This window comes from Tachyglossus aculeatus, chromosome 21 (assembly GCF_015852505.1).
Source record: "Tachyglossus aculeatus isolate mTacAcu1 chromosome 21, mTacAcu1.pri, whole genome shotgun sequence".
In the NCBI taxonomy this organism is placed as follows: domain Eukaryota; kingdom Metazoa; phylum Chordata; class Mammalia; order Monotremata; family Tachyglossidae; genus Tachyglossus; species Tachyglossus aculeatus.
This window is the reverse complement of record NC_052086.1, coordinates 28071767-28092390: the sequence shown is the minus strand read 5'-3', so window position 1 is coordinate 28092390 and position 20624 is coordinate 28071767. Positions and strand designations below refer to the sequence as shown.

Here is a 20624-nt window from a genome sequence, read left to right as displayed (position 1 = left end):
AGCAATCAGGTGCAAAGTGAATCAGCACAGCTCTCTTTCTAACAGAGGGGCTTCTCTTCAAACACCTCCCCTCTCCTTTCCTTCTACACCAGCTATTTTCATTCATAACTTTAATCAACCTCTAATAATAATAATAATGATGGTTTTTGTTAAGCGCTTACTATGTGCAATGCACTGTTCTAAGCGCTGGGGTCTATACAAGTTAATCAGGTTGTCCCACGCCTTAATCCCCATTTGACAGATGAGGTAACTGAGGCACAGAAAAGTTAAGTGACTTGCCCAAAGTCACTCAGCCGGCAAGTAGAGAAGCAGCATGGCTCAGTGGAAGGAGTCCGGCCTTTGGAGTCAGAGGTCATGAGTTCAAACGCCGGCTCCGCCAATTGGCAGCTGTGTGACTTTGGGCGGGTCACTTAACTTCTCTGGGCCTCAGTTACCTCATCTGTAAAGTGGGGATGAAGGCTGTGAGCCCCCCGTGGGACAACCTGATCACCTTGCAACCTGTCCAGTGCTTAGAACAGTGCTTTGCACATAGTAAGCGCTTAATAAATGCCATCAAAAAAAAGTAGCGGAGGCGGGATTAGAACCCACGACCTCTGACTCCCAAGTCTGGGACCTTGCCACTAAGCCACGCTGCTTCTCTGCAGAAACCTCTAGAAACCAAAGGACACCCCCAGCCTCTTCCACAGCACCCTTGGAGAAAAGTCAGGTTTATTATCATTATTAATAATATTATAATAATAATTATAATAACAATAAAGGTATTTGTTAAGCACCTACTAGGTGCAAAGCACTGGGTTGGATGCAAGCTAATCAGGTTGGACACAGTACTTGCCCCACATGGGGCTCACAGTCTTGATCCCCATTTTACAGATGAGGTAACTGAGGAACAGAGAAGTTAAGTGAACTCTCCGAGGTCACATGGAAGACATGTGGCAGAACCGGTATTAGAACCCGAGAAGCAGCGTAGCTCAGTGGAAAGAGCCCGGGCTGTGGAGTCAGAGGTCATGGGTTTGAATCCCAGCTCTGCCAATTTTCAGCTGGGTGACTTTGGGCAAGTCACTTAACTTCTCTGTGCCTCAGTTCCCTCATCTGTAAAATGGGGATTAAGATTGTGAGCCCCCTTGGGGACAACCTGATCACTTTGTAACCTCCCCAGTGCTTAGGACAGTGCTTTGCATATAGTAAGCGCTTAATAAATGCTATTTAAAAAAAAACCCACATCCTCTGACTCCCAAGCCCGGGCTCTTTCCACTAGGCCATTACCACATGTTACTGGTAGCAGGAGAAGCCAAACATGGATAGAGCAGAGGCCTGGGAATCAGAAGGACCTGGGTTCTAATCCCACCTTTGCCCCTTGTCTGCTGTATTACCTTGGGCAAGTCACTTTATTTATCTGTGCCTCAGCGACCTCATCGGCAAAATGGAGATTAAGGCTGTGAGCCCCATGTGGGACAGGTACTGTGTCCAACCTGATTAGGTTATATCTACCCCAGTGCTTAATACAGAGTCTGCCACATAGGAAGCTCTTAACCCATACCATAAAAACTGGTAACTGGATGCTAACTCATTTTAGATAGAACCCATTGACCTGAGTCACCAACAAGGGGCATCAGGGACAAAAGGCTGGAGAATCTTTCGGGTTTAACAGCATTTCTTCCCCTTAGGGGCATCCCAAAAGCCACAAGCGTGACTCAGTGGAAAGAGCACGTGCTTTGGAGTCAGACGTCTTGGGTTCAAATCCCACCTCCGCCATTTGTCAGCTGAGTGACTTTAGGCAAGTCACTTACCTCCTCTGGAGCTCAGTTCCCTCATCTGTAAAATGGGGATGAAGACTGTGAGCCCCCCTGTGGGACACCCTGATCACCTTGTAACCTTCTGAGCACTTAGAACAGTGCTTTGCACATAGTAAGTGCCTTATAAATGCTATTATTATTATTATTATTATTATTATTATTATTATTACAGGCCACACAGATTTCCTACTGATCCCAGGACTCAGCAACAGTGGGCTGAATAAACATCCAAGAGGCACCCACATTTTGACTGGGAGCTTGAGAAAAGTCGAACCCAATCCAACCCCCTTCTCTGTTTTTCAAGCGATGAGAAGGCGAAGGACAATTTCAACCAATGTGGTATCATCATCATCATCAATCGTGTTTATTGAGCGCTTACTGTGTGCAGAGCACTGTACTAAGCACTTGGGAAGTACAAGTTGGCAACATATAGAGATAGTCCCTACCCAACAGAGGGCTCACAGTCTGAAAGGGGGAGACAGAGAACAAAACCAAACATACTAACAAAATAAAATAGAATAGATATGTACAAGTAAAATAAATAGAGTAATAAATATGTACAAACATATAGACATATATACAGGTGGTATAGCTGTGGCCTGCAACAGACAGACCAACTTGGGGTGCAGTGATCTGGAGAAGCGTGGTCCCCCTGGGGCAGAGGCTTTGGGAAGATTATGATATAAGGAGGAAGAATTAGAACCGGGGTAGAACTGAACAAAAGGCGCCAATAGCAAAGGCAAAGCCTCAGAGACAATGTTTCCACTTACACAATAAGGAAGAGGTGGCCAGTCACACACTGAATGAAGCAGTGTGACCCAATGGAAAGAACATAGGTCTGAGAGTTGGGGGATCTGGGTTCTAATCCCAACTCAACCACTTGCCTGCTGTGTGACCTGGAGAAAATCACTTAACTTCTCTGTGCCCTAGTTTCTTCATCTATAAAGCAGAGATTCATCACCTTATCCCTCCTACTTAGATTGTCAGCCCGACTGTGTCTGACCTGATAATGTGTGTTTCATCCCAGTGCTTAGTACAGTGTGTGGCACATACTAAAGCACTTAAGAAATACCACCATTATTACCCACTGGGCTTTTCTGCAAATGAGGACCATCTTCCTGTAAAACAAAATTTACTGAGACTATACTTTCAAGAAATAAGGGAATGCCACAAACAGAAACTTTCTCGATAGATACTACGTGACTGAGCCTAATGAATTAAATAGCGACTGCCTCCAACCAAGATGACTTCTACGAAAACGCTAATAACACTAAAACCTTCCACTTACCCTGGATGTGGCCAGGTGCTCTCGCTGAGACAAAGTAGTGTTTAGCCAATGAAGTTGTTTAAATATCACCTTAACAGGCCTTTACCCCATTACCTTATGACATCCTTCAATATTTGGCCAGTCAAGGGGAGGTGCTTTAAAAAGTACTTTAGATTAACACAAAAAGCCACTCTGGCTCTTAAAGGATTACCGACCAGCAGAGAAATTGTCTTAGCTTTAAAATCCCCAATCAGGCTGTCACATCATCTTTGTTTTTTCCTGCATATTCGATGCCTATTTGTTCTATCAGTCATTCCCACTCATCTATTCCTCCAACAAATCCACCCCCTGCAAGTGGCGGCTTTGCATAAACTCGGAAAGGTGAGGCGGATTTGTATGGAGGTGAAAAACGGGAGCAGATTCTCTTGGTGGCATTCTTCCGCTTCACCTTCCCTGCCTAGAAACCTAAACTCAAACGCCCCAACACACTACAACTGCAAAGACACAGGAATCTTAATAACGGTGCCCTTCTGTCCCAAACTCAACACGCCCTTGCCCCACGCCAACCTGCAACAATAATTCAACACAAATCAGATGAGGAACAGTGCAAGACTCTTGTTTGAATTTCTGTCAGGATGCAGAAATCAGCATCCGCAGAAGTTTCAAGCAGATACTACCACCTTATTTCTACATAACCCCATGAGAATCCCACTTTCTTCTGTGTCCCCCTTGCACATGAATTTGCACCCTTTATTCACCCCTCCCTCAGTCCCAGAGCACTTATGTACACAGCTGTAATTTATTTATTTACATTAATGCCTGTCCCCCCCTTCTAAACTGTGACCTCCTTGTGGGAGGGAAACTTATCTACCAACTCTGTTATAGAGTTCTCTCCCAAGCGCTTAGTACAGTGCTCTACACACAGTAAGCGCTCAATAAATACGATTGATTCATTCATTCAATCGTATTTATTGAGCGCTTACTGTGTGCAAAGCACTGTACTAAGCGCTTGGGGAGTCCAAGTTGGCAACATATAGAGACAGTCCCTACCCAACAGCGGGCTCACAGTCTAGAAGGGGGAGACAGACAACAAAACAAAACATATTAACAAAATAAAATGGAGAATAACTGGCAGCTCCCGAAAGGAATCTTGTGATCCCCAAAGGTGAGTGGATAATGATAACAATTAATAATTATGGTATTCGTCAAGCACTTAATCTGTGCCAAGCACTGTTCTAAGTGCTGAAGTAGATACCAGTTAGATTGGTCGCAGTCCCTGCCCCACATGGGGCTCATTCCCACTCTGCCACATGTCTGCTGTGTGACCTTGGGCAAGTCACTTAACTTCTCTGAGCCTCAGTTACCTCATCTGTAAAATGAGGATTAAGACTGTGAGCCCCATGTGGGACAACTTGATCCCATTGTATCCCCTCAGCGCTTAGAACAGTGCTTTGCACATAGTAAGCACTTAACAAATGCCATCATTATTATTATTATTATTATTATTATTATTAATTCAATCATATTTATTGAGCACTTACTGTGCACAGAGCACTGTACTAAGCGCTTGGGAAGTACAAATCGGCAACATATAGAGACAGCCCCTACCCAACAATGGGCTCACAGTCTAAGTAAGAGGGAGTAGGATTGAATTCCCATTTTACAGACGAGTTAACTGAGGCAGATGTTAGGAGACAGCCCCCTGCCCCCCAACTCAGATATTCAGCAGCCCCACATTTAAGCCCTGAACAGAGTCCACCTGACTCCTCCATAACAAGCACTATGGCAGGGTTTTGGTACTCACCTTTACCCCACCTGTCACAGTTTAAAGCCAGAGCTTAGAACAGTGTTTTGCACATAGTAAACACTTAACAAATACCAACATTATTATTATTATTATTATTATAGAGGGAAGTCAGAAGCCATTTCCCCCCTGAAATGGCCCTTATCCAGCAGGTTCACCCTCGTGGAGGTAGGGGGAGAGGATGGGGGGAAATTGGAATAAGAATGAGAGATTTATTCTAGGGTAGAAGGTTCCAAGATGGGAGGAATTAATCAATGGTATTTATTATTATTATGCTATTCGTCAAATATAGAACAGTGCTTTGCACAGAGTAAGCACTTAATACCATTATTATTATTATTATTTGCCAAGCTCTTGAGTAGATGCAAGTTAATCAGTTTGCACAAAGTCCCGGTCCCACATGAGGCTCATTCATTCATTCATTCATTCAATCGTATTTATTGAGCGCTTACTGTGTGCAGAGCACTGTACTAAGCGCTTGGGAAGTACAAGTTGGCAACCTATAGAGACGGTCCCTACCCAACAACGGGCTCACAGTCTAGAACAGGGAGACAGACAACAAAACATGTGGACGTGTGTCAAGTCATCAAAATAGAAATAAAGCTACATGCACATCATTAACAAAATAAATAGAATAGTACATATGTACAAGTATGATCTAAGGAGGGAAAACAGGTATTTAATTCCCATTTTACAGTTGGGAAAACAGACACCCTAATTAAGTGACTTGCCCAAGGACACGAGGCAAGGAATTGGCGGAGCTGGTATTAGAATCCGGGTCTTTTGATTCCCAGGCCCGTGCTCTTTCCACTAGACCACACTGCTTCTCATGTTCAACAAATGCTTACTGAGTACAGAGAACTGTTCTTGGCATTTGGGAAAGCACAAAACAATAGAGTGGGTTGATAAAAAATATCTTGATGAAGAACAGGTGCTCAGAAAGCAGATTAGATTGCTCTTTGGAGACCGAGAAAACACCCCATTCAGGTGCCTTGGGACTGACCGAGATCTCAGCCCAGGCTTAATGGAGCTCCCAACGATGCGAAGCAATGGAGGAGGAAAAAGCTCTTAGAGGAGGGCTCCATCATCATCATCATCAATCGTATTTATTGAGCGCTTACTGTGTGCAGAGCACTGTACTAAGCGCTTGGGAAGTACAAGTTGGCAACATATAGAGACAGTCCCTACCCAACAGTGGGCTCAAAGTCTAAAAGGGGGAAAGCTTGCCAGTAGAGCCACAAAGGGAAATACGATAAAAAGTTCCCACCACCTCCTTGCTGGCTTTACCGGAGTTCCTGAGGCACCTGGGCCACATCCCATTAAGAAGACGTTCTGCACTTCCCCACAGCACCTGTATATATGTATATATGTTTGTACATATTTTTTTTACTCTATTTATTTATTTATTTAATTTATTTCTACATATCTATTCTATTTCATTTTGTTAGTATGTTTGGTTTTGTTCTCTGTCTCCCCCTTTTAGACTGTGAGCCCACTGTTGGGTAGGGACTGTCTCTATATGTTGCCAATTTGTACTTCCCAAGCGCCTAGTACAGTGCTCTGCACATAGTAAGCGCTCAATAAATACTATTGATGATGATGATGATGCACTCTGTCCTCAAGTATCTGTCGTTCACAACCATCTGCCTTTAATTAATGAAGTCTTCATGCATTATTTATTAGTACGGATTTAGGTGCTGGGTAAACCAGAGACATTTTGCATAAATTAAAGAACACCGTAATGAAGTTATAATGAATACATATACACAGCTAATATAAAATTTCTCTGCCGAACGGTTATGGGGAGACAGAGAAAAAGTAATGAGAATTTCTAATTAGATCTACCTGGAGGCCCCCGAACCTGTAGTTTCTCTTCTGAAGAAAGAAAAACCCCACATTTCCCAGAAGGATAGAACCCGGCTAAGATCAAGCCTATTGCAAAAACTGATTTGGAATAGATACCTTTTGTAAACAAAGACATCTCTTCCCCTCCCCTGTATCCTCCTCAGCAAGTATTATCCAAATCCCCTTACTTCAAAACTTACTTTAAAAGCATAAGAAAAAAATCCCGTCTTGAGCCCCACAAGCAAGGAAGTGCTCCTTCTGTTACTATACATGGAATAATCTGAGCAAAAACCATAGAACTAGTTAGGAGTAATAATAACAATAATGATGGCATTTATTTAGCCAAGTGCAAAGCACTGTTACAAGGTGACAGGTTGTCCCATGGGGGGCTCACAGTCTTAATCCCCATTTTACAGATGAAGTAACTGAGGCACAGAGAATAATAATAATAATAATGTTGGTATTTGTTAAGCGCTTACTATGTGAAAGCACTGTTCTAAGCACTGGGGAATACAAGGTAATCAAGGATGTCCCTCGTGGGGCTCACAGTCTCCATCCCCATTTTCCAGATGAGGGAACTGAGGCCCAGAGAAGTTAAGCGACTTGCCCAAAGTCACACAGCTGACAATTGGCGGAGCTGGGATTTGAACCCACGACCTCTGACTCCAAAGCCCATACTCTTTCCACTGAGCCACGCTGTTTCTCTATAGCAATAACAATACTGTGGTATTGGTTTAGTTCTTATTATGTAATTCATTCAATCGTATTTATTGAGCGCTTACTGTGTACAGAGCACTGTACTAAGCGCTTGGGAAGTACAAGTCGGTAACATGTAATAATAATAATATTTGTTAAGCACTTACTATGTGCCAAACACTGTACTAATCGCTGGGGTAGATACAAGATAATCAGGTAGGAAACAGTCCCCGACTCACATGCGGCTCACAGGCTAGGTAGGAGAGAGAACAGCTTTTGAATTCCCATTTTACAGATGAGGAAATGGAAAATAATGAAAATAAGTTAGGTGACTTGCCCAAGGTCACACAGCACACTTTTAGACTGTGAGCCCACTGTTGGGTAGGGACTGTCTCTATATGTTGCCAATTTGTACTTCCCAAGCGCTTAGTACAGTGCTCTGCACACAGTAAGTGCTCAATAAATACGATTGATGATGATGATGATGAGTGGCAGAGCCAGAATTAGAACCCAGGTCCTCTGACTCTCAGGTTTATGCTCTTTTGGTTAAGCCATGCTCTTTCCACTAGTCTCCTCTTCCCTGGGTATGTCATTCCAACTGCCACCCTTAGTGTGTTTATTTCATTTATTTCATTGCATACTTTGTATTAGTTGAAGCTACACTGCCCTCATAATAAACACTGAGGATGAAGATGATGGGGCAGAACTTTCCTTTGACTCCTGACTGGAGTGAAGAGAACCTTAGTCTTCTAAGAGGGAAGCAGTGTGGTTTAGTGGAGAAAGCACAGACCGGGAGTCAGAAGACCTGGGTTCTAATTCTGGTTCTACCACTGGTCCGCTGGGTGGCCTTGGGTAAGTCACTTCACTTCTCTGCGCCCCGGTTATCTTATCTGCAAAAGAGGGATTAAGACTGTGAGCCCTATGTGGGACATTCGTTCATTCGTTCAATCATATTTATTGAATAAATCATCATCATCATCATCAATCATATTTATTGAGCTCTTACTATGTGCAGAGCACTGTCCTAAGCGCTTGGGAAGTACAAATTGGCAACATATAGAGACAGTCCCTACCCAACAGTGGGCTCACAGTCTAAATAATGGCATTTATTAAGCACTTACTATGTGCAAAGCACTGTTCTAAGCGCTGAACAGTGCTTACTGTTGCAGAGCACTGTACTAAGTGCTCTTACTGAGGTCTTATTGAGCGCTTACTGTGTGCAGAGCACTGTACTAAGTGCTTGGAAAGTACAATTTGGCAACAAATAGAGACAATCCCTACCCAACAACGGACTAACAGTCCAACCGGATTACTTTGTACCTACCCAGAGCCTAGAACAGTGCCTGGCCCATAGTAAGTGTGTAATATAAACTATTAAAAAAGAAAGTGGAAAGTTAGGAACACACAAAGTTAGGAACACACAGAGGTTTAGAGAGAAGGATCTGATCAACGGTAACTTGGACTCCAAGAAGGACTCATTCCAGCCCATAAACAGACTAAAAATTCCATGTGAAAAGCCCATTTTTGAGTGTGTGTACATGTGTGTGAGCATGCCTAAGGACTGTAAGCCCACTGTTGGGTAGGGACTGTCTCTATATGTTGCCAACCTGTGCTTCCCAAGCGCTTAGTACAGTGCTCTGCACACAGCAAGTGCTCAATAAATACGATTGATTGATTGATTGAATGAAATAAAGACCTGGGGAGTTCCCAAGGTGACGTTTTAAAAAATGATCCTCACATAGCCACCAACCTTCCCGGGACCCACCGAAAGTTCAGTAATAATAATGACATTTGTTAAGCGCTTACTATGTGCCAAGCATTGTTCTAAGCGCTAGGGTAGATACAAGGTAATCAGGTTGTCCCACATGGGGCTCACAGTCCTAATCTCCATTTTACAGATGAGGTAACTGAGGCCCAGAGAAGTTAAATGGCTTGCCCAAAGTCGCACAGCCGACAAGTGGCGGAGCCGGGATTAGAACCCATGACCTCTGACTCCCAAGCCTGTGCTCTTTCCACTGAGCCATGCTGCTTCTAACAACTTTAGTTGAGTGTTCACTGGTGCAATGCACAGGAAGAACAAAACCGACAGGTAACACATTCCCTGTCCACTGGCAGCTTACACTCTAATAAAGAGACAGATATTAAAAGCATTTACAAACAAGAGTAAGCAAAATAGACAATTGAATGTACAGTTGAATAAATGTGAATATCTGAGTCATGAGGATGAGTATATCGGTCAATTAATGGTAGCTACTGAGCACTTATTATGTGCAGAGCACTGTGCAATACGATAGTTGGTTGACCACTTCGCTGCCCACAAGGCACGTACAAGCTAGAGATGGCTGATGGGTTAATGGGTCTTGGGATGCTGGAAAACAATCGGGGAAGACCTTTTGGAGGAAATGGACTTTCAGGAGGGCTTTGAACATGGGGAGGGCTGTGATCTGCTATATATTTGGAAGGGAAGAAGTTCCCAGCCAGGGGAACAGAGGGGCAAGGAGACTGAGGAGGGACAGTTTAAAGTGAGCTAAAATTAGGAGATTAGTTTGGAAAGAATGACTGTGAGCCCACTGTTGGGTAGGGACTGTCTCTATATGTTGCCAATTTGTACTTCCCAAGCGCTTAGTACAGTGCTCTGCACACAGTAAGCGCTCAATAAATACGTTTGATGATGATGAAGAGAATGGGATGGGGAGTAGCCGGTGAAGAAAGCAGATATGTAAAGTGAGGGAGTCCAAAGTCCAAGAATTTATCAGACGGGCTATGAGTGATCTTTCTGGTTCTGATTATATAAACGGTCTCTCCCACTAACTACAGTCTGAACTGTACACTGGAGTGCCTCGATCATCTCACGTAAAGTCCAGAAAACTGAATGCTGCACATGGTAACAGGCCAGAAGGGTAGAGAATCTGACCCTAGATCGGTCTATTACAGAGTGAGAGTGTTTCAGCGTCAGATGCAGTGCTAGACACCTGCTTCCATCCCTGCAGAGACCCAAATTTCATACAGTATTTTGAATATTACTTCATTCCTTTGTACCACCCCACAAGACAGTGACTGCCTTTGGTCCTCTGAGCCAACACAAGGATTAGTTTTTTGTCCACAACATAGGTAGGTCTTAACATATCCATTTATTTATTTCTCCAGAGTCACAATAGCACTTTTTTTATAGGAATAACATGGAAAAGGAAAGGACTCAAAAGAAGGCATTTCTCACTTGGAACATGGCTTTAGTGGTTTTCTTTTAAAAAAAAAACAAAGCAATACAAAAATTAACTTTGGGATTTGTGAAATATCAACTATACAGGCTGTTTGACTATACAACTTGGGACTCACTTCACAAGTGCTCGTACGACATAATTCTAACTTCGATATGAAAATCCAACCCAAGAATTCACTTCCTTGGAACCCATAATGATGTCACAAACTGAATCATCAAGAATTAGCTTACTCAGAACACATAAGAATGTCATGTCATAAATTGAATCTTCGAGGACATGAAGAGTCTTTCAGGCTTCAGGCTGGCCGAGCCTCTCAGGATCCAGTTGGAACAAGTGATGGAGTCAACCAATTCCAAAGGCTAAGCACAACATTCAGAAGGAGTACTCGCTATCTCCGATCTGGGCTCCAGGGAAACTTCCCACTTGACCCTTACTCAGACTAATGACATTTAAAAAAATCAAAATTTGTTAAGAGGTAATCTTTTTAAAATCCTATTAAACAGTAGAATCCTTCTGTAAACTGGAAAGTTTTTTCCTGGTTTTTGTAGCACTGGTTTGTCAGGCTGCAGTATCCAGCTATATTAGGAAAGATATTACATACACACAAATACACATAAGCACACATCCATCCCCACAGAGCTGAATGTACAGAGATTTGTATTAAGATGGAGTGTATAGATATGCAGCTCCCAATACACAACTAAGGATTTTTTGTATTGAATAGGCCTGCATGTGAACACAGACTTAAAATATGCAGAAATCAAAGCAAAACCCAATGGTTCCCCTTCACACAGAACATCAGGATCATATCCCAGGCTGCCAAAGGATCATATATTCGGTATATTATACAGATAAAAGAAACATGATTTTCCCCGAGACTTTTATAAAGCACTTCATTAAAATTTCATTTTAAAAGAACCCTCAGTATTTAAATAAAAGTTTTGGGAACATACAATAACCCTATGTACAGGCATGTGCAGCAGACAGATGTGCAAACTGGCCCCATTCAGAAATTCTGAAGCTCAGGAATATTTTGGTATAAGTCCAGCGACTCGGGGTTTGAGAAAGCTCCGCGCTGTTCCACCGACTTTCCTGCAATAACCTGCTTCACGGCAACTTCCACTTTCTTGCCATTAATTGTATACTGCAAGTTTAAGGAGAAAAAAAAGAAAGATTTGGTTATAGTAAGAAAAATGACACCACGCTGTTCCCGTCTTACTGGAAATATAGCCAACCCAAAATTGGATCGTAATAAGTTGAAAACTGAACCTATGGCCAGGCTGTGGCCCCAGACACTTTAACCTCTCAGCCAAAACTACTATGGCAGTTGTACCATTTTCACCCCAAAAAGTCAGGTTCCACCTGTACCAACTTTTGGCCAAATATCTTAATCGATTTTATCGAATACCACCCGCCTTTGTTTTACGTGTAGGTGTAAACTTTCCTAGGCCGCACAATCTGATCCTCTTGCCGCTGGCAGTTGTACCATTTTCACCCCAAAAAGTCAGGTTCCACTTGTACCAACTTTTGGCCAAATATCTTAATCGATTTTATCGAATCCCACCCGCCTTTGTTTTACGTGTAGGTGTAAACTTTCTTGGGCTGCACAATCTGATCCTCTTGCCCCTGAGTGTTCAGAGAAAACAGGGTACCAGTCGAAGCCTTGATTGTACAAGACCAGCAGTGTAAACAGTTGGGATTAAGGTGAAGTTAAGGTTTTCTCTTACTGCTCTCAAACGCTTTCTTACCATGACGATCCTGCACCAAAAGGAAGATATTTTGGAGCAAGAGACAGCATGAGAGAGCAAGAAACATCACGAGAGAGCAGAGGACAGGAGCAGGAGGATGTGTTCAAAGAGCATTTGCTTCACAAAGAGAAGCAATGTGGCCTAGGGGAAAGAGCACAGGCTTTGGAGTTAGAGGAGCTGGGTTCTAGTCCCAAACCACTTGCCTACTCTGAGAACTTAGGAACGCGATTTAACTCCTCTGTGCCTCCATTTCCTCATCTGTAAAATGGGATTTCAATACTTGTTCTCCCTCCTGCTTGGACTTTGAGCCCCATGTGGGTCAGGGACGGTCTGATGGCCTTATGTTTTATCTACCCCAGTGTTTGGTACAGAGCTTGGCACAAAGTAAGCAATTATTAAATACCGCAACTGTTATTATTAGACAGGAATCAGACCTATGCACTGTGCCCGAGTCCAAATTTTAGCAGGACTAGAATCTCTTCACTGTTCGCAGGGGACAGTCAGCCCAAGCCAAATGCTAATGTAGGTTGTGTTTTGCCATGGAAGAATGGTGAGGGAAGGGGGAGTCTGTTGGCTTTAGTTAACTGCTGGATATCTTTAATGGAAAAAGAGTGTTTCTGCTAAAGCCTTCTAAGGGCTGTTATGTTCCTGCCCATTCTCCATTCCCAGTCCTGGGATGCTCTTCCTATGGCTGGAGAGTTTCTGGGAGTTCAGGATTTCTGGGAGGCAGCATGGCCTTGTGGAAAGAACATAAGTTTGGGAGAACTGGTTTCCAACCCCACTGTCACTGGCCTGCTGCGTGCCCTTAGACACGTCACTTAACCTCTCTGCACTTGTTTTCTAAACAGCTCTTAGGTTCATTCATTCATTCCATAGTATTTACTGAGTGCTTACTGTGTGCAGAGCACTGTACTAAGTGCTTGGGAAAGTACAATACCGCAATAAAGAGAAAAATCCTTGCCCACAATGAGCTCATAATCTAGGGGGAGGGGGGAGACAGATAGCAATACAAGTAAACAGGCATCCATATAAATAAATTCATTCATCCATTCAATCGTATTTATTGAGCGCTTACTGTGTGCAGAGCACTGTACTAAGCGCTTGGGAAGTACAAGTTGGCAACATATAGAGACAGTCCCTACCCAATGGCAGGCTCACAGTCTAGAAGGGGGAGACAGACAACAAAACATGTGGACAGACGTCATCAGAATAAATAGAATTAAAGCTAGATGCACATCATTAACAAAATAAATAGAAGAGTAAATATGTACAAGTAAAATAGAGTAAAAAATCTGTACAAACATGTATACAGGTGCTGTAGGGAGGGGAAGGAGGTAGGGCAGGGGGGATGGGGAGGAGAGGAAAGAGGAGGTTCAGTCTGGAAAGGCCTCCTGGAGGAGGTGAGCTCTCAGTAGGGCTTTGAAGGGAAGAAGAGAGCTATAAATGAAATAAATAAATGAAATCTCAGACATATACATAAGTGTTGTGGGACAAGGGGACAGGCTGACACAGAGGGGAGTGGGAGATGAGGAAAAGTGGGGCTTAGCCTTAGGTTGTGAATCCCATGTGGAGCCCGCTGTTGGGTAGGGACCATCTCTTTATGTTGTCGACTTGTGCTTCCCAAGTGCTTAGTACAGTGCTCTGCACACAGTAAGCGCTCAATAAACACGATTGAATGAATGAATGAACAAGGGGCTATGTGCTGTGATTATTATCTTGAATTTACCCCAGTACTTGGTACAGTGCCAGGTACCTAGTAAGTGCTAAATACATATTCTAGTGGGTAGCACACGGGCCTAGGAGTCAGAAAGTCAGGGGTTCTAATCCCAGCTCTGCCACTTGTCGGCTGAGTGACCTTGGGCAAATCACTTCACTTCTCTGGGCCTCAGTTCCCTCACTTTTAAAATGGGGATGAAGACTGTGAGCCCCATGTGGAACAGGGACTGTGCCTAACCAGACTACCTTGTATCTACCCCAGTGCTTGGCACACAGTAAACACTTACCAAATGCAGTTATTATGTAAGAATAATAATAGTAATAACAATAATAATTGGGATGGTGACCCAACATTGTCTGAGAATTGCGTATTTCTCATCCTATCCCGACTGGATTACTGCATCAGACTCCTCTCTGGTCTCCCATCCTCCTGTCTCTCCCCACTTCAATCTATACTTCATGCTGCTGCCCGGATCATCTTTGTGCAGAAACGCTCTGGGCATGTTACTCCCCTCCTCAAAAATCTCCAGTGGCTACCAATCAATCTGCGCATCAGGCAGAAACTCCTCACCCTGGGCTTCAAGGCTCCCCATCACCTCGCCCCCTCCTACCTCACCTCCCTTCTCTCCTTCTCCAGCCCAGCCCACACCCTCCACTCCTCTGCCACTAACCTCCTCACTGTGCCTCGTTCTCGCCTGTCCCGCCATCGACCCCCGGCCCACGTCCTCCCCCGGGCCTGGAATGCCCTCCCTCCGTACATCCGCCAAACTAGCTCTCTTCCTCCCTTCAAAGCCCTACTGAGAGCTCACCTCCTCCAGGATGCCTTCCCAGACTGAGCCCCCTCCTTCCTCTCCCCCTCCCCATTCCCCCTACCTCCTTCCCCTCCCCACAGCACCTGTATATATGCTTGTAAAGATTTATTACTGTATTTATTTTACTTGTACGTATTTACTATTCTATTTATTTTATTTTGTTAATATGTTTCGTTTTGTTGTCTGTCTCCCCCTTCTAGACTGTAAGCCTGCTGTTGGGTAGGGACTGTCTCTATACGTTGCCAACTTGTACTTCCCAAGCACTTAGTACAGTGCTCTGCACACAGTAAGCACTCAATAAATACGACTGAATGACTGAGAAGGGGGAGGGGGAGAGGGTGGAGAAAGGGGTTCTCAAAGAAAAAACAAAAAACAGCACCACAAAGCATCGTTCAAGATATATTGCATTCTTCTGCATCTCACTCTTCAGATTCCTCCAAACTGTTCCCTGTTGTTTTCGGTTTATTCCAGAGTAATTTCCCCGCTCCTCCTTAACCCAAATATTAGCGACATCTACCTCCATCACCCACCTATCCGGGCTGAGGAAGCTGGGTCTGTACTCAGTTGCCTGATTGTCTGAAAGAGAATGTCTTAAAACTGTTGAGGCAAGGCGCCTCGCACACCTCTGCATCAATGGCAACATCAGCTCTCCGAGCCTGCCATGGCAGTGCTCAGGGCACGCAGCAGTGCCAGCCCTGCCCAGAAGACATTTCCATCCTAAAGAAAAAAGATAGACCCCAACAGACGACTCCTGCTCTCCTTCCACGTACCCATTTACAGGAGTACCGAAGGGGCACTGGGCACATTTAGCCTATGTGAGAATTGTAAACTCCTCGCTAGATTATAATGTCCTGTTGGCAGGTTGAAACTCTACTGTACTCTCCCAAGCACTCAGTACAGTGCTCTATATAGACAGGAAGCGTCTTGAGTCCAGGAATCATGTTGGAGTGGATAGAGGCCTTGGAGTCGGCAGGTCCTGGGTTCTAATCCCCCATCTGCCGCTTGTCTGCTGTGTGACTTTGGGCAAGTAGCTTCGCTTCTCTGTGCCTCAGTTACCTCACCTGTAAAATGGGGATTGAGACTGTGAGCCCCACGTGGGTCAGGAATTGGTGTCCAACCCAATCGGCTTGTACCCACCCTGTCCACTTAGCACAGTGCCTGGCATATAGTAAGTGCTTAACGAGTACCGCAATTATTAATATATTGAATTCTTCCAAACAATCAATGCAGTGCTCTGCAAAGAATATGCGCTCAATAAGTACTAGGGGCGGATGGCTTCCTGGAGGACGGGGACTGGTTGGAAGAGGAAGAATCCTTCTCAGACTTCATGTCTCCAAAGACGACCGGGAAGAGCCCGGCCACTCTCCAGGCCAGTAGCCCTAAAGACCTGGATTCATAGTCTGCACTCCCATTTGTCTTATGGAGAATAATCCTTGGAGGTTTCCTTTCAGCCATAAATGAAAAAAAAAAATAATAATCCTTCTGCCAACAAGATACGGCATTCCTAATTTTCAAACTGATCTCCTTTCTTCAAAATAAAAAGAAAAACTTTCTGCATGTCTTTAAAAATCAAAATAGGATTTTTGAAGTACTGATATGTGACTGGTTCAGAAATTTCTTTCCCAGGCAAAAGGCTCGGTGACAATTTGATCACTTTACTACTGGCACATTTTTACCTGAAATGTAATTAAAATCCATTCATTTGAAAAATGCCATCAATGCATGAACTAATTAATGATCTAAGCAGGGGCTCCTCGGGGATTGCCTGTCACCAACCCCTCGCTGCCGTTAGTTTTTCCTCCTTTAAATCCAAGTGATTTGTGCTCGAGGATCATCCAAATGACTTCAAGAGTGGTTTGGGGGACCAAAAATATCTCCTGCCAGTCTGCCACACAAATAGGCTACCATGTAAAGATAAACTGAGCTGTTTTTGTTTAAGGTTGGAAGGAAAAAGAGAACTACAAACCTTCTTTCCTCCTGTAGCACTTGCCCAAGCCAAAAAAAAGACTTCCTCCCACCAAGAGTATTGGGAGAACATCAGCAGGGTCATTCTTGGGTAAGGCCCATGGTCCAGCCAGCCCAGGGTTCTCATTCATTCATTCAATTTATTGAGCACTTACTGTGTGCAGAACACTATACTAAACGCTTGAAAAGTACAATACAGCAATAAAGAGAGATAATCCCTGCCCACAAAGGGTTCATATTCTAGAAGGTGGGGGGAGACAGACATCAATACAAGTAAACAGGCATCAATATAAATAAATAGAATTATAGATCTATACATATATACATTAAGTGCTATGAGAGCAAAGGGAGAGAGTCCGGGCGAGGTGGAAGGGTAAGCTGTGGGAGCTCCCACATTGGCACCTGGATGAGAAGCAGCATAGTATAGTGAATAGAGCACGGGGCTTGGGTGTTAAAAGGTCATGGGTTCTAATCCCGGCTCCACCATTTGTCAGCTGTGTGACCTTGGCAAGTCACTTCACTTCTCTGTGCTTCAGTTGCCTCATCTGCAAAATGGGGATTGAGACTGTGAGCCCCACATGGGACAGGGACTGTGTCCAACCCAATTTACTTGTATCCACCCCAGTGCTTAGTAAAGTACCTGGCACATAGTAAGTGCTTAACAAATATCATCATCATCATCAATTGTATTTATTGAGCGCTTACTATGTGTAGAGCACTGTACTAAGCGCTTGGGAAGTACAAATTGGCAACACATAGAGACAGTCCCTACCCAACAGTGGGCTCACAGTCTAAAAGGGGGAGACAGAGAACAAAACCAAACATACTAGCAAAATAAAATAAATATTATCAGTATTATTATTATTAGGAGGACACTTATGATGGTTGCCCTCCTGGCCACACACACCCACACGGGGCTGACAGTGCCAACCATTTTTAACGGAACTAGGATTGCAGTCTGTTGGAATTCATTCTAGTCAAAAATCAGAATCAGTCACTGCTGCACCTGGAACCTGGTGGGCAGAATGCCTTCCTACTGCCTGAAAAACAAACAGTCCAAGGATTTGCGTAGGGAGAGAAAAGGATGGAGCACATCTGTCCCTTTAAGGCAATCTTTCAACCAGTCTCTTGTCTATTCTTTCTGGTCAAATATCAATTTTTTCTACCTGCAAAGAGGGAGGTGGTGGCGGGGGAGAAGTACATTAAATGAGGTTGCTTCTCCTGATCATCCTAATGCTAAAATAATGAAGGAACTTGAGAGTAGGACTCCTGTATTTCTGATAAGTCTGCCCAGGACTGAGGATGAGGGGTAATCTGCTTGCTCATTTGTGATCCATTATAACTGGGTCTCTTTAATGGGAAGGAGACGCTTAACTGCGAGAGACCACAGCCCTGGGCTAGCTGCATCTCCGCGCATGCAGCGGTAATGTCGTTGGAAGAGAACGCCAGAACAGCGGGACTGGCTGTCATTGCAAGGACGAGTTACCTGGGGCTCTTCTAATCCTCTGTTCCCAAGTGTGAGGCTCAAGGGTCATTTCAGCGGTGGCCACGGGAAAGAGAGAGGCACTGAGAAGCCCTTACGCCCAGCTCCACTACACCAAGTGGAAGTGGGGGTTGTAAAAATCCAGTGGGAAGAGCCAACTGGATCCTCTCTGTGGTCTCTCCAGACTGGCTGTTGCCACACTTGCATGTGCTGGAAAAACTGCTCAACGGGGCTTCACTTCTGCTCTGCCTACCAGCTGCCCCCAGCCTCTGTTCCCAAACAAAACCCATCTTACCTCCAGAGAGCCTGTAAAGAGTGAAACTCCCCTAAACTCTCTGGTGGGGGTGAGCAGAACAGGAGGATTATTCTGGTGGGTGGAGATAAAAGTGCGCTTAATCTCCAGGAACAATCAAGGCCATTTTGCACACAGCAATTAGAGTCATGGGGAAAAAAATATTGCTGGAAGAGAGGTAAGATGAAGTAAAAGGAAAGCTATGATAAGAATTAAGAGAAATATCATTCCCTCCCCACTTTCAGAGGGACCCGTACTTCTTATCTTCCTAATAACAATAGTTGTTGTGACTTCTATAACTTCCCAGCTTTGGGTGCTGTAAAACATATAAGGTAACAGTAGCAGAGCCAGAGCCCTGAACACTATTTTTTGAACGCCTCAGGGCTTAAGGCCCTCTTTTACATGCTTCGAACATATAGTGGGAAAGGACGACAAGATCGCTGCCCACAAATACCTTACGATCTATCACTGCTCTTGTCTTTTCTGCTGTTCTGTAGTTTCACTGGATCATCTTTCCTTATGTGTCTGCCGCCAGCCTTCTCTCCCCATTCTACTTTTTTTGACTGTGAGCTTCCTGGGAGCCAAGAATCGTGGCCAATTCTCACCTGTGTATTTTTATCCAGAGCTTAGCCCACAATAGGCACTTAATCAATTCTACTAACACTACTTCTCCAGCCACACTGAGAAAATACTGGCTAAATCTCCTAGGGACCCACACCAGGGAAATGCACTGGGTTTTCCTTGTTCAGGAAAAGTGAAATACATCTACTCTCCCCTGCTATGAGGATAAAGTTGCCATTTGGAATCATAACTACTTCCAAATAAAGGCTTTTTTTAATGGTAGGCAGGGAACCGCTCTACCAGTTCTGTTACAATGTACCCTCCCAAGTGCTTAGTGCAGTGCTCATAGTAAGCACTCAATAATAATAATAATAATGGCATTTATTAAGTGCTTACTATGTGCAAAGCACTGTTCTCAGCGCTGGGGAGGTTACAAGGTGATCAGGTTGTCCCACGGGGGGCTCACAGTCTTAATCCCCTTTTTTACAGATGAGGTACCAGGCACAGAGAAGTTAAGTGACTTGCCCAAAGTCACACAGCTGACAACTGGCGGAGCCGGAATTTGAACCCATGACCTCTGACTCCAAAGCCTGTGCTCTTTCCACTGAGCCACACTGCTTCTCTTGCTTCAATAAATGCAGTTGATTGATTGGTGTATTGAAGTGCCTCCCAGGACCAGTGGGCCATGCTGCTTCTCGGGCTACATTAGCTTTTGAGCTTTTAGACTGTGAGCCCACTGTTGGGTAGGGACTGTCTCTATATGTTGCCAATTTGTACTTCCCAAGCGCTTAGTACAGTGCTCTGCACACAGTAAGCGCTCAATAAATACGATTGATGATGATGATGATGATGATTAGCTTTTGAGCCATGAAACTTCAAAAGTCTGCCTCCAGAGAGTCCCCTGTCCCCTTCTTCTGCCACAGCAGAACCGCCTCTTCAGCTCAGAGCGAGGGAACTGCCCCAGATTTGAAGCCTATAATACTAATCAATTCTCCAAACACCTTCAATGCCCTACATTTTGACACCTGACAAATGACTTCCAAAAAACAGCCTAACAATTCCCAGTGATTGGCTCGACCCCTGCCTGTCAGAAGACGGAAGATGAAACCCAAAGATTTTCTATGGTTCCTTACTGTTAGAGTTTTATGAGTCAGACGTTTAAGGACAAATCAAGCTTCTGAACTTGAAACTTGTAGCTAACACAGCCCTGAGTATCAGAAAAATAATAATAATAATAATTGTGGAATTTGTTACACCCTTACTGAGCACCGAGGGGGAATATAAGCAAATTGGGCTGGACACAGTCCCCGTCTCATGTTGGGCTCACAGTCTTAACGCCCATTTGACAGATGAGGGAGAAGTGACGTGACCTGCCCAATGTCACAGCAGACAAGCACCGGAGCCAGGATTAGAACACATGA

At 44.2% G+C, this 20624-nt stretch overlaps 1 protein-coding gene across 1 annotated transcript in view; it reads right to left on the bottom strand.

Annotated features, from left to right (window-relative positions):
• Positions 1 to 10585: 10585 nt before the first annotated feature.
• Positions 10586 to 20624, bottom strand: part of AACS (acetoacetyl-CoA synthetase) — a 117763-nt gene continuing 107724 nt past the window's right edge. Inside the window, exon 18 of the mRNA XM_038763352.1 lies at positions 10586 to 11770. Coding sequence (XP_038619280.1) covers positions 11633 to 11770 — 138 coding nt within the window. The 3' untranslated portion in view covers positions 10586 to 11632. The remainder of the gene's footprint in view (positions 11771 to 20624) is intronic.